The 14483-nt window shown below is 46.8% G+C and overlaps 1 protein-coding gene across 6 annotated transcripts in view; it reads right to left on the bottom strand.

Moving 5' to 3' along the window:
- LOC134944763 (sodium channel protein type 2 subunit alpha-like) overlaps window positions 1-14483 on the bottom strand; it is a 329999-nt gene that overhangs the window by 23372 nt on the left and 292144 nt on the right. For all 6 annotated transcript variants that reach the window (XM_063933609.1, XM_063933606.1, XM_063933605.1 and 3 more), the window contains 2 exons: window positions 10957-11094; window positions 2237-2341 (listed from right to left, as the gene is read on the bottom strand). In XM_063933609.1, coding sequence (XP_063789679.1) covers window positions 2237-2341; window positions 10957-11094 — 243 coding nt within the window. The remainder of the gene's footprint in view (window positions 1-2236; window positions 2342-10956; window positions 11095-14483) is intronic.

A 14483-nucleotide genomic window follows, 5' to 3' on the forward strand; every position in this document is an offset into this window, starting at 1 on the left:
CGGTACTGCTGGCTGTGTCAGCAGTGCGGAGGTACCAGGGGTATCCTTACTGCAAGGGTGTCAACAGTACTGACAGTGTACTCAGTGTGGGGTTGCCGGCAATGTCCATACTGCTGGGGTGCTAGCGGTGTCGGCAGTGATGGTAGTGTTCTCAGTGCGGGGGTGCCGGCAGTGTCCTTGGTGCGGAGTTGCTGGCAGAGTTGGTACTGCTGGCTGTGTTGGCAGTGTGGGGGTGTCCTCACTGCAGGGGTGCCGGCAGTGTTGGCAGTGTCCTTAGTGCGGGGTTGCCGGTGGTGTCCGTATTGCTGGGGTGCTGGCGGTATCGGGAGTGATGGTGGTGACCTCAGTGCGGGAGTGCCAGCAGTGTCCTTGGTGAGGATTTGCTGCCAGAGTTGGTACTACTGGCTGTGTCAGGGATGTCCTCACTGCAGGGGTGTCGGCAGAGTCGACATTGCTGTCAGTATCCTTAGTGCGTGGTTGCTGGTTGTGTCAGTACTGCTGGGGTGCTGGTGGTGTCGGCAGTGGAGGAGTGTTGGCAGAGCCCTCAGTGCGAGGGTGTTTGTTGGCAGCGTGGAGTGCTGGCGGTATCCTCAGTGTGGGGGTGCAGGCAGTGCGGGCGGAGGTGTCAGAGTGGTGCGGGCAACCATCTTTCCCCATTAAAGTATATGGGGACATACTGATAGGCTGAGAGCCTTGACAGAGGGCTCTCTTAGCCAGTCAGCGGTCAGCCCCGTTGACTTTTGAAATTGGTGCCCGAGCCAAAATAATGAGATCCGACAGCGGGATCTCGCCTGTTCGGCTCGGGCCGAGTTCGAGGCAGCTGAGGTAGATCCGAGCCCCGGATAGCGGACGGTTCGGAGCCATTCAGATTTCTTAAAATCCGAACCACTCTTCTCTAATTAGATGTGGTGTGATATGTCAACAGTCACAGTGTCGACACTGACCATGCCAACATTCATCAACTAGACACTGAAGAAATGATGACGTCAGAATATCGTCCCTGGTGGTCCAGCAGTAACTGACCTACTCCCGACAGCTAAAGCAGCATCTTCCGGGTCCTAGCAGCTATGCGAGTGTCACTTCTGGCAGAGACATCTGAAGGAATGGTGTTTCAGTGAGTGTGCCTGCCCTATCCCTAATCCCTACATCTAACCCTCTCTCTAGTGCCTAACCCTGTCCCTAACCCTCCTCTAGTACCTATCCATCCCTCTAGTGCCTAACCCTAACCTACCCCTGTAGCCCAACCCTAGCCTTCCTAACCCTCTACTCCTTCATATAGCCTAACCTTAATCTTCCTCTAGTGCCTAACCCTAACCTCTATCCTGTAGCCTAACCTTAATCTTCCTCTAGTGCCTAACCCTAACCTCCATCCCATAGCCTAACCTTAATCTTACCCTAGTGTCTAACTGTAACCTCCATCCTGTAGCCTAACCCTAACCTTCCCCTAGTACCTAACCCTCTTCTCTATCCTGTAGCCTAACCTTAATCTTCCTCTAGTACCTAGCCCTCTCTCTAGGGCCTAACCCAAACCTCCATCCTGTGGCCTAACCTTAATCTTCCCATAGTGCCTAACACTCTCTCTAGTGCCTAACCCTAACCTCCATCCTGTAGTCTAACCTTAATCTTCACCTAGTGCCTAACCCTAACCTCCATCCTGTAGCCTAACCTTCATCTTCCCCTAGAGCCTAACCCTAACTTCCATCATGTAGCCTTACCTTAATCTTCCCCTAGTGCCTAGCCCTCTCTCTAGTACCTAACCCTAACCTCCATCCTGTAGCCTAACCTTCATCTTCTCCTAGTGCCCGACACTAACACCACTAACCATACCATCCCACAGCCTATTCCTAATGATGACATTCTGACAATGTTGACCTTTCTCATGACGATTTTCTGAGCATTTCGTCAAGTTGTCTGTTGACAGTTTAACAATGTCGACTTTAGCTGTTAATATCAGCCTAAAGTCGACATCCCTGCATATTTGTACATCATGAAGAGAATTTGGGATTATTAAATGATTACATGGCTCAAACACATAGATTAATTTAATATTCTTATTGTTATGCAATCTGTAATGATGCCCAGGGACAGATTGGAACTTCATGGTAAAGAGGAACCATGACACACTACCTTTGCCAAGAAAAAAATGAAACATAAAACAAGTTAGGGAGATCATGGCCCCATATGCCCTCTAGGCCCTAGCTACATTGTATGATAAATGATTCCATAATGATCGTACCGCAGGTCGTGGGATTGGTTTCTGAGGTTTTTTGGATCCAAGTTTCTTCATTGCATTGTAATATTTCTTCTGTTCCTCTGTCATAAAGATATCTTGCCCACCTAAGTAAAATATTAAATACATATAAATCATTATGCTGATAACATTTGCTCAGTTAGTAATAAGACTGTCCTACACTAATGATGATATGATTTGAATTCACTGAGCTATGGGGGTCATTCCGAGTTGTTCGCTCGTTATTTTTTTCTCGCAACGGAGCGATTAGTCGCTAATGCGCATGCGCAATGTCCGCAGTGCGACTGCGCCAAGTAAATTTGCTATGCAGTTAGGAATTTTACTCACGGCATTACAAGGTTTTTTCTTCGTTCTGGTGATCGTAATGTGATTGACAGGAAGTGGGTGTTTCTGGGCGGAAACTGGCCGTTTTATGGGTGTGTGTGAAAAAACGCTACAGTTTCTGGGAAAAACGCGGGAGTGGCTGGAGAAACGGTGGAGTGTCTGGGCGAACGCTGGGTGTGTTTGTGACGTTAAACCAGGAACGACAAGCACTGAACTGATCGCACTGGCAGAGTAAGTCTCGAGCTACTCAGAAACTGCACAGAGAAGTCTTTTCGCAATATTGCGAATCTTTCGTTCGCAATTTTGATAAGCTAAGATTCACTCCCAGTAGGCGGCGGCTTAGCGTGTGCAAAGCTGCTAAAAGCAGCTTGCGAGCGAACAACTCGGAATGACCCCCTATGTACATTATGTCTCAGAACAAAAGATCAAACTGAATGAGTGCAGTAAATTCATTATGTATTTAGAGATAAAATGGTGCAATACGGTTCTCTGATAAAATAAAATACTGTAGATTGTGCAGTATAATGCCCCTTCTGTAAATGTAATCCTTGCATGGATGCCTTCTGGGCCTGATTCAGATTTGTAAGTAAAGCAAAAAAAAAAGCAACTAACTCTGTCCCTGGAACAAGCCATGTTGCCAAGCAATAGGAGCAAATATATTTATATTTTTTTCTGTGCAGGGTAAATACTGGCTGCTTTTGCATGTAGCCCACAAATGTTAGACAGCTTTACTTTTACACTGCAATTTAGATTTTAGTTTTAACACACTCCACTCAAATCTAAATCTCTCTGCACGTTACATCTGCTCCACCTGCAGTGCAACATGATTTTGCCCAGTTGCTTGTTTTTTGCTTTGCTTGCAAATCAGAATCATGGGGGTCATTCCGACCCGATCGCTCGCTGCAGTTTATCGCAGCGCAGCGATCGGGTCGGAACTACGCATGCGCTGGCGCCGCAGTGCGCTGGCGCATGCCAGCCGTCGTTGCCTAGGCAGAGGCGGAGGCGGTCGCTGGGCGGGAGGGAGCTGGACAGCGGCCCAACGCTGGTTTGGGCATGAAATACACTGGCAAAGTGGGCACAAACACCATAATTTACCATTTTGAATAAGTAGCTGTAGTTTTGCAAGGGTTAACTAGTCTTGGGCCACAAATTTGACCCCTGAAATCAACAAAGGGTGGTCACTTGCATGTGACCCACTTGTATTTTGCTTGGCCCAACGATGTTTTGGGCATGAAATACACTAGCAAAGTGGGCGCACACACACGCACACACACACGCACACACACACACACACACACACACACACACACACACACACACACACACACACACACACACCATATTTTACCATTTTGAATAAGTAGCTGTAGTTTTGTAAGGGTTAACTTGTTTTTTGTTTGTACATTTTTCCTACCTTATATCTGTCTGTTTTTACCCAGTTTTGTTTTTTCACAGTTGTTTACAATTGTAAAGTTCAACGGAATTTGCTGCGCTATATAAGAATCTGATAATAAGGAGATTTATTTTCAGAACTTAACTTTCTTAAATCTCTTTCTGCGAGGTACACTGGATTCCGTAGGGAATAACATTGGGGTGTAGAGTTGGATATTGATCCGAGGCACCAACAGGCTAAAGCTATAACCCCGCCTGCATGCACAGGAGCTCAGTTTTGTCAACCAGTCCAATGCAGTAGCAGGTAAAAGATACGACAACAGTTAGTAGCCACACAGACCCACATTCTCACAACAGGAGAAGGTACCAGCGGCTAATGCCATACAAACCCAAAGAAACTACGTGCGTCAGGGTGGGTGCCCTGTGGAATCCAGTGTACCTCGCAGAAAGAGATTTAACAAAGGATAAGTTCTTTCCATAAATCTCCTTTTCTGCAGCTGGGTACACTAGTATTCCACAGGGAATAACATCGGGGATGTCCTAAAGCAGTTCCTCATGGGTGGGGATGCAGTGTAGCAGGCACAAGAAACCCGCGTCCAAAGGAAGCATCCAGGGAGGCGGAAGTATCAAAGGCATAGAACCTAATGAACGTGTTCACTTAGGACCACGTAGCCGCCTTGCACAATTTTTCGAGGGAAGCGCCACGGCAGGCCGCCCAAGAAGGTCCAACAGCCCGAGTAGAATGGGCCTTGATAGTTGCAGGAGCTGGAAGACCAGCCTGTACATAAGCTTGTGCAATCACCATTCTAATCCATCTGGCCAAGTTCTGCTTATTAGCAGGCCAGCCACGTTTATGAAAACCAAAAAGAACAAATAGAGAATCCGATCTCCTAAGGGAAGCGGTTCTCTTCACGTAGATACGGAGAGCCCGTACCACATCCAAATACCGCTCTTTGGAGGACAAATCAGGAGAGATAAAGGCCGGAACCACAATCTCTTGGCTAAGGTGGAAAATGACACTACCTTAGGTAAATAACCAGGGCGAGTTCTAAGAACCGCACGGTCACAGTGAAAAATCAGAAAGTGTGACCGACATGACAAGGCACCCAAGTCCGAAACCCGTCTAGCAGAGGCAATAGCCAGCAAAAACAAGATATTAAGCATAAGCCACTTAAGATCCACAGACTCAAGAGGTTCAAGCGTAGCCTCATGCAGGGCATCTAGAACAGACAAATCCCAAGGAGCCACCGAAGGGACATAGGGAGGTTGAATCCTAAGAACACCCTGAGTGAAAGTATGAACTTCAGGCAGAGACGCAATTTTTCTCTGAATCCATATCGACAAGGCTGAAATATAAACTTTGAGGGAGGCCAGACGAAGGCCTAAGTCCAGGCCCTGTTGCAGGAATGCCAAAAGTTTTGCAGTACTGAACTTGTATGCATCATAATTCTTAGCCGCAGACCAGGTGAAGTAAGAATTCCAGACTCTATAATAAATCCGAGCCGAAGCTGGTTTACAGGCTTTCAACATCGTTTGAATGACCACCTCATAAAAAACTTTGGCACTCAGGATGGAAGCTTCAAGAGCCACGCTGTCAAAGCCAGACGGGCCAAATCCTGGTAGACACAGGGGCCCTGAACTAGGAGGTCTGGGCATTGTGGAAGTAGAAGAGGACGCTCTATCGAGAGACCCTGTAGGTCTGAGAAGCAATGTACTCTGGGACATGCTGGAGCGAGTAGAAGTAGGATTCCTCCTTCTTGCTTGAACTTCCTAATTACCCTGGGCAGGAGTGACACCGGAGGGAACACGTACGGCAGCCGAAAGTTCCATGGAATTGCCAGTGTGTGTCCACGAACGCTGCTTGAGGATCCCTTATTCTTGCTCCGAAGACCGTAACCTTGTCATTGTGTCGAGACGCAATCAGGTCTACATCTGGTAGACCCCACTTGTCTACTAGGAGTTGAAATACTTCAGGATGAAGGCTCCACTCTCTGGCGTGTATGTCTTGACGACTGAGGAAGTCCGCTTTCGAGTTGAGGACCCCCAGAATGAACACTGCCGATATGGCTGGCAGATGGCGTTCCGCCCAGTGAAGGATATTTGACACTTCCAACATTGCCATGCGGCTTCGAGTGCCACCTTGATGGTTTATGTACGCCACCGTGGTAGCATTGTCCAATTGTACTTGAAAAGGCCTGTTCTGTACCAGAGTCAGGGCAAGTTTCAGAGGATTGAACACTGCCCGCAACTGCAGAATATTTATCGGGAGGAGAGATTCCTCCCTGGTCCACCGACCCTGAAGAGAATGTAGTTCCAACACTGCACCCCAGGTCAGTGACAGACGAACCTCTGGAGTCAAGGATATCATGTGAGATCTGATCCGGTGAGGCAGGCCGTCCCACTTGGCAAGGATTAGCTTCTGCATAGGGCGAGAATAAAACTGAGCATACTCCACCATGTCCAAAGCCGATATCATGAGGCCTAGTACTTGCATCGCCGAGTGTATCGACACTCGTGGGCGAGAAAGGAAGTATTGTATACTGTCCTGACGCTTCAGGACCTTCTCCTGAGACAAGAACAACCGTTGGTTGAGTGTGTCCAACAATGCCCCCAGGTGCACCATGCTCTGAGCAGGGACCAGGGAGGATTTCTTCCAGTTGATGAGCCACCCGTGGGCTTGCAGAAATTGGACCGTCAGTTCCAGATGACGGAGGAGAACCTCTGGGGAGTTTCCCAGGATAAACAAATCGTCCAGACCTGGTGGGATCCTGATATCCTAACGGCGGAGTAGGGCAGTCACAACCGCCATGACCTTGTTGAAGATTTGCGGAGCCGTGGTCAAGCAAAAAGGTAAGGCCTGGAATTGATAATGTAGGTTGCCAATAGCAAACCGCAGGTTTTGTTGATGCGATATGGCAATAGGTATATGTAGGTAAGTTTCCTGTGTGTCCATAGATACCATATAGTCCATGGGCTCCAAATCCAGAACAATAGAGTAAAGGGTTTCCATCAGGAACTTGGAAACCTTCACAAAATTGTTCAAAGACTTGAGGTTTAGAATGGGCCGGGAGGATCCATTCGGTTTCGGAACTAGGAACAAAATATGGTGTTTGTGCCCACTTTGCCAGTGTATTTCATGCCCAAAACAGTGTTGGGCCAAGCAAAGTACAAGTGGGTCATATGTAAGTGACCACGCTTTGTTGATTTCAGGTGTCATATTTGTGGCCCAAGACTAGTTAACCCTTGCAAAACTACAGCTATTTATTCAAAATGGTAAATTATGGTGTTTGTGTCCACTTTGCCAGTGTATTTCATGCCCAAAACAGCATTGGGCCAGGCAAAATACAAGTGGGTCATATGTAAGTGACCACCCTCTGTTGATTTCAGGTGTCAAATTTGTGGCCCAAGACTTGTTAACCCTTGCAAAACTACAGCTATTTATTCAAAATGGTAAATTATGGTGTTTGTGTCCACTTTGCCAGTGTATTTCATGCCCAAAACAGCATTGGGCCAGGCAAAATACAAGTGGGTCATATGTAAGTGACCACCCTCTGTTGTTTTCGGGGGTCAAATTTGTGGCCCAAGACTAGTTAACCTTTGCAAAACTACAGCTACTTATTCAAAATGGCAATTTACAAAATGGTGTGTGTGTGCCCTCTTTGCCAGTGTATTTCATGCCCAAAACAGCGTTGGGCCAAGCAAAGTACAAGTGGGTCACATGTAAGTTACCACGCATTGTTGATTTCAGGTCTCAAATTTGTGGCCCAAGACTGGTTAACCCTTGCAAAACTACAGCTATTTATTCAAAATGGTAAAATATGGTGTTTGTGCCCACTTTGCCAGTGTATTTCATGTCCAAAACAGCTTTGGGCCAAGCAAAATACAAGTGGGTCATATGCAAGTGACCACCCTCTGTTGATTTCAGGTGTCAAATTTGTGGCCCAAGACTGGTTAACCCTTGCAAAACTACAGCTATTTATTCAAAATGGTAAATTATGGTATGTGTGCCCCCTTTGCCAGTGTATTTCATGCCCAAACCAGCATTGGGCCAGGCAAAATACAAGTGGGTCATATGTAAGTGACCAACCTGTGTTGATTTCAGGTGTCAAATTTGTGGCCCAAGACTAGTTAAACCTTGCAAAACTGCAGCAACTTATTCAAAATGGCAATTTATAAATGGTGTTTGTGCCCACTTTGCCAGTGTATTTCATGCCCAAACCAGCGTTGGGCCAAGCAAAATACAAGTGGGTCACATGCAAGTGACCACCCTCTGTTGATTTCAGGTGTCAAATTTGTGGCCCAAGACTGGTTAACCCTTGCAAAACTACAGCTACTTATTCAAAATGGCAAAATATGGTTTACTTTGCCAGTGTATTTCATGCCCTGGGCCAGGCAAAATACAAGTGGGTCATATGTAAGGGAACCTACTCTGTTGATTTCAGGTGTCAAATTTGTTACCCAAGACTCATTAACCCTTGCAAAATTGAATGATCTGAATAAGCTGGCGTTCGAATAAGAAGTGAATAAGAAGCTAGAGCTTGAATAAGAAGTGAATAAGAAGATGGCCGAATAAGAAGCTAACTTCAGCATCGTCAGGTTGATGGCCTAATTCATTCACCCTATTGATGAGCAACTGGGGAAAAAAATCAACACATCAAAGTAAACTTTACATTTTATATTTACAAACGAAATAGTGGGTTTATCTTGCAACTATTACACATAGTTTAATGTAATATTTTTAAAGTGTCATTAAATAACAGATACAGAGTCTCAGCATCAATAGTTAAAGTTAAATAGTAGTACCCTGCATCATAGGCGCCGATTCCGTGGGTGATCCCGGGCCCGAGCACCCACGGATATTGAGGAGCACCCACGGAACCAGCCACCCAGTAAAGCTAGACCCCGCAGCCCCCACAGTGCATTGAGACACACTGGGGGCTGCGGAAGGGCTTCCGTACATTGCACTGTAAAAAAAGACCCACCAAAAATGGCCGCTGCCAAGGAGAAGACACACTAGAGATCACATTTGACCTATAGCGCTTGTCTCCCCGGCAGCGGGCATTTTACGCTTTTTTTTTTACACTGCAATGTACGGTAGCCCTTCCGTAGCCCCCAGCACATCTCAATCCACTGCGGGGGCTGCGGGCGCTTAGCGCACACAGGGAGGGAGGTGGTATGTAAGCTCCTGCAAGCCTAGCAGTAGCACACCTCACCTGGCTAGAGCACCAGCATGGGGCATACCGTCAGGGCATCACATATGTAAGTGTGGTTATACTGTATGTGTTTGTTTGTTTGTTTGTATGTATGTGTGTATGTATGTGCTCTATGTGTGTGTGTGTTTTATGTGTTTGTGTGTATGTGTTATATGTGTGTCTTTGTGTGTGTGTTTACTTTGTATGTGTGTTTGTGTTCTATGTGTGTGTATATGTAGGTGTTTGTGTGTTACAAGTTTTGTCTTTGTGTGTGTTTGTATGTGTTCAATGTGTGTGTACTGTGTACATGTATGTGTTCTATGTAACAAGTATGAAACTCACCCACCACCCCTCCCCTACAAAACCTGAATTTACTCCTAACAATCATGTAAGGAAACCCCCCAGGAAAATCCTGCGTGTACCCCTGGGCTAGCAGCATACTAGCAGCACAGTATACTTAGTGATGCTCATCCGCACCCACCCTCCAATACTTTGCTGGCAATGTGCAGGAGACCCCTGTAAACACGCATTAAGCCCCAGGCAACGCACATGAGACCCCTGGCAACGTGCTGGATACCCCTGACAACGCGCAGAAGCCCGTAGCGAGCATGGAACCCAGAGTATGAAACCCCTGACAACAGGCAGGTAATTTAAAAGTAATTAGAAGCCTTACTGTGTGGCATCATTTGTAAGGGGCATTATTGTGTGTGGGGCATAAAATGGTGTCAGGGCCATAACTGTGTGTGGCATAATATGTAATTGACGTTACAGTGTGTGGCATATTGCGTAATGGGCATTATGATGTGTGGCATAATGTGTAAAAGGCATTACTGTGTGTTGCATAATGTGTAATGGGCATTACTGTGTGTTGCATAATGTGTGATGGGCATTACTGTGTGTTGCATAATGTGTAATGGGCATTAGTCACTGCCGTGGCCGCCCGTTCTTTCCTGCTCCCGCCGAGCACCCACCAGCAAAAACATAAATCGGCACCTATGCCCTGCATGGAGGACCATGATTGGAGTGTACAAATAATGGCAGAAAACGGGGGACTTTAGGTAAGCTGACCATAATATGCCTTTAAACTGGGACACTCATAAATTACACAGGTTCTGTGGCTGGCTGACTTCAAGTCTGTATGTCACCTGTTTTTTTTTTAATCAGCCCCAGAACCTGTGTAATTTATGAGTGTCCCAGTTTAAAGGGATATTATGGTCAGCCTACTTTAGGCACAAAATACTAAGGGACTCAACCCAAAGCTTAACCTCTAGTATCAAGGAGAAAGCACTTCTGTATCTTTACCTTCAATCATAATTCTTACTTTTTTTCCAGATCTTTTGGGTTACCTGAAGTCTCCAAGAGTCTTGAACATGACTGTTCTCTATGATACGGCTCTTCCTTAAACAAGCAGATTATTATTTGATCAAACAGTACTAACCTGTGGAGAGAACTCTTCCTAGTGGAGGCTTTGGGGACCCAACAGATTAGTAAAACAGCACATCAGATTTAAGGGGAAATCAGGACTTAAGGTTAGCAATGCCTACTGAACTCCACCAAATACTAGAGCTTAGGTTTTGGGTGAAGCCTGTTTTTAAATATATTGGTAGATGAGAGAGAAGATAATGTAAAAAAAAAAAGATAAAAACTCTAAATAGAAGCGCAAAAAAGCAGGACCAGATAAATAATATAAGATAGAGGTTTAATAGAGCAAATAATTGACACATGAATTTCACAGCATACTGTATCTGAGATAACCTGAAACATTCTTAATCAAGAACTAATGTGTATAATACTTATCTTCTTTTTTTGCTGATTGAAGTTGTCTATAATAACACCAATGAAGAGGTTGAGGGTAAAGAAGGACCCAAATATTATAAAGATTACAAAGTATATATACATGTAGCGGTTCTCCTCATATTTGGGTTGGTCATCTGTCTATGTAAAAAATAGCACAATTAATATCATGAGTCTGATGAGGGATACGCCATGACAATGCACACATTACTGTACAGCGCTAAACGCTTGTACCGGCTACCCAAGAAGCATATAAACTGTGTCAGTCTTGAAAGCTGTGATAAACGTATATGGGTGATAAAGAAGTTTAGAAGTAATATACCAATGCGGGATGTAGTTGGCATTCTGACAGATGGAATGCTGGCGGTCAGAAGACAGGTGCCGGAATCCTGACACCTGTGTTAGACTGCCGACACCGGAATCCTAACAACTGGAATCCCAAAGAAAAGCATGCTAGGGAGTGTTAGGTTTAGGCTGTGGGAGGGGGAGGGGTGTTAGGTTGCGGGAGAGGAGGGTTAGGGTGAGTTTAGGTACATGCTCCTGTCAGGATTTTGTCAGTCGGATTGCCGGTGTTGGTATTCTAACCGCAGGCAACCCCAAGAGTATATTTAGTCAGTGAAAAACCACCCTGGTCCAGTTATTCAACTATTTCTTCTGTGCGCTATTCGGATTTAATAAGCTTCCAATCAATGCCATATATTAAACTTTTTATACTTTGATTTACCTTAAAGGAATTTCAAAACTTGTGAAAAATATGAGCAGAACATAAAGAGACATTTATTAATAAAAAAGTTGAAAAAAACTCCTGATATACTGTAGGAGTACATCGTGAGATAACGACAGTGGGTGTAATCTCCTATATAATTGCTCAGATCTGTGACTCTGTGCCTGGGCCTCTAAGGCTAGGAGCTCTCATTGGGTTAATGGCGGGTCTATCACACCCAGTCCACAGCTGATTGGGTGAGAAATACCCTCCCACAGAGATTACATCCAATGGGAGGCTCTGCCCTTTACCTGCTGTGTTTTCACAGAGCAGGATTAGCAATGGGACTGATGGAGCTGCAGCTCCAGCTCCACACCCCAAAACTGTCCCACTGCATCTGCAGCAACATACCCTCCAACAATTTACACATACAGTAAAAATTGATACAAATTCGAAGAGGGCGTGGCCACAGGTACAGCAGCGTGGCCACACCCCTTTTCCTATACTTTCAATGGAAACTTGGAGAGTCAAAAATCGAGACAGACCATAAAAAAAGGGACTGTACCTACCAAAAAGGTACACCTGGAGGGTATGCCACTGCATCTGCAGCAAGTCTCTGCACTGTAGATAGGGAAAAAAACATCCTTTTGCTGCAGCATGTTATGTCCTGCTGCCAGCCCGCCTGCCCCCTCCGGCATCAACAATCCCCACTCCCTAGCCGCAGCGCAGGTGGAACAAAAGCTGCTGCGGCCACCGGCATAGATGTGTATAAATTAAGCGGCGCAGCGGAAGGCTTTCATAGACCTCCCTGCGCCGCATACTCTCTGAGCCCCGCCTTCTCTGCGTGTGATGTCACAGAATTGCCTCCCAGCCACAGCCGCGCCCAGATCTCCAGAGGCTCTGACTCCGCAACACAGCAACTGGGCTGCCGGCCTGGAAGCCCCGAGATGGCTAATGTAACAGATAGAGTGGGTGATATCGCGGAGGGTAATGTCTGGACGCTGAATCTATGTAAAAGGTGACAGTGCTGTGCAGTGCAGTGGGTGTGCAGTCAGGGCCAGTGCTAGGGTGTTTCGAGCCACCCTGCAAACTATAAATTTGCACCCTCGCATACTTTACAAAGGCACAGCGCACATAATACCCCCTGTAGTAGAGACACTTACACATGTAGCGCCCCCTGTACCAGAGACGCTTACACATGTAACGCCCCCTGAACCAGTGATGCTTACACATGTAACGCCCCCCTGTAGCAGTGACACTTACACACGTAATGCACACCTGTACCAGTGGCGCTAACACACGTAATGCCCCCTGTAGCAGTGGTGCTTACACATGTAACGCCCCCTATACCAGTGACGCTAACACACGTAATGCCCCCTGTAGCAGTGACGCTTACACACGTAACACCCTCTGTACCAGTGCCGCTTAGACACGTAACGCCCTCTGTACCAGTTCCGCTTAGACACGTAACGCCCCTGTATCTGTGCCGCTTACACACGTAACGGCCCCTGTACCAGTGCCGCTTAGACACGTAACGCCCCCTGTACCAGTGACGTTTACACAAGTAACGCCCTTGTACCAGTGCCACTTACACACGTAACGACCCTGTAGCAGTGCCGCTTACACACGTAACGCCCCATGTACCAGTGACGCTTACACACGTAACGCCCCCTCTGCCAGTGCCGCTTTCACACGTACCGCCCCCACCCTGTACCAGTGCCGCTTACACACGTAACACCCCCTGTGGCAGTGCCGCTTACACACGTAACGCCACCTGTACCAGTTCCGCTTACACACGTAACGCCTCCTGTACCAGTGACGCTTACACACATATATATATATATATATATACATATACATATACACTGCACAAAAAAATAAAGGGAACACTCAAACAACACAATGTAACTCCAAGTCAATCACACTTCTGTGAAATCAAACTGTCCACTTAGGAAGCAACACTGATTGACAATCAATTTCACATGCTGTTGTGCAAATGGAATAGACAACAGGTGGAAATTATAGGCAATTAGCAAGACACCCCCAATAAAGGAGTTGTTCTGCAGGTGGTGACCACAGACCACTTCTCAGCTTCTATGCTTTCTGGCTGATGTTTTGGTCACTTTTGAAAGCTGGCGGTGCTTTCACTCTAGTGGTAGCATGAGACAGAGTCTACAACCCACACAAGTGGCTCAGGTAGTGCAGCTCGTCCAGGATGGCACATCAATGCGAGCTGTGGCAAGAAGGTTTGCTGTGTCTGTCAGCGTAGTGTCCAGAGCATGGAGGCGCTACCAGGAGATAGGCCAGTACATCAGGAAACGTGGAGGAGGCCGTAGGAGGGCAACAACCAAGCTGCAGGACCACTACATCCGCCTTTGTGCAAGGAGGAACAGGAGGAGCACTGCCAGAGCCCTGCAAAATGACCTCCAGCAAGCCACAAATGTGCATGTGTCTACTCAAACAATCAGAAACAGACTCCATGCGGGTGGTATGAGGGCCCGACGTCCACAGGTGGGGTTGTGCTTACAGCCCAACACCATGCAGGACGTTTGGCATTTGCCAGAGAACACCAAGATTGGCAAATTCGCCACTGGCGCCCCGGGCTCTTCACAGATGAAAGCAGGTTTTCACTGAGCACATGTGACAGACGTGACAGAGTCTGGAGACACCAAGGAGAACGTTCTGCTGCCTGCAACATCTTCCAGCATGACCGGTTTGGCAGTGGGTCAGTAATGGTGTGGGGTGGCATTTCTTTGGGGGGCCGCACAGCCCTCCATGTGCTCGCCAGAGGTAGCCTGACTGCCATTAGGTACCGAGATGAGATCCT

Source organism: Pseudophryne corroboree, chromosome 7, assembly GCF_028390025.1.
Source record: "Pseudophryne corroboree isolate aPseCor3 chromosome 7, aPseCor3.hap2, whole genome shotgun sequence".
NCBI classification, from domain to species: domain Eukaryota; kingdom Metazoa; phylum Chordata; class Amphibia; order Anura; family Myobatrachidae; genus Pseudophryne; species Pseudophryne corroboree.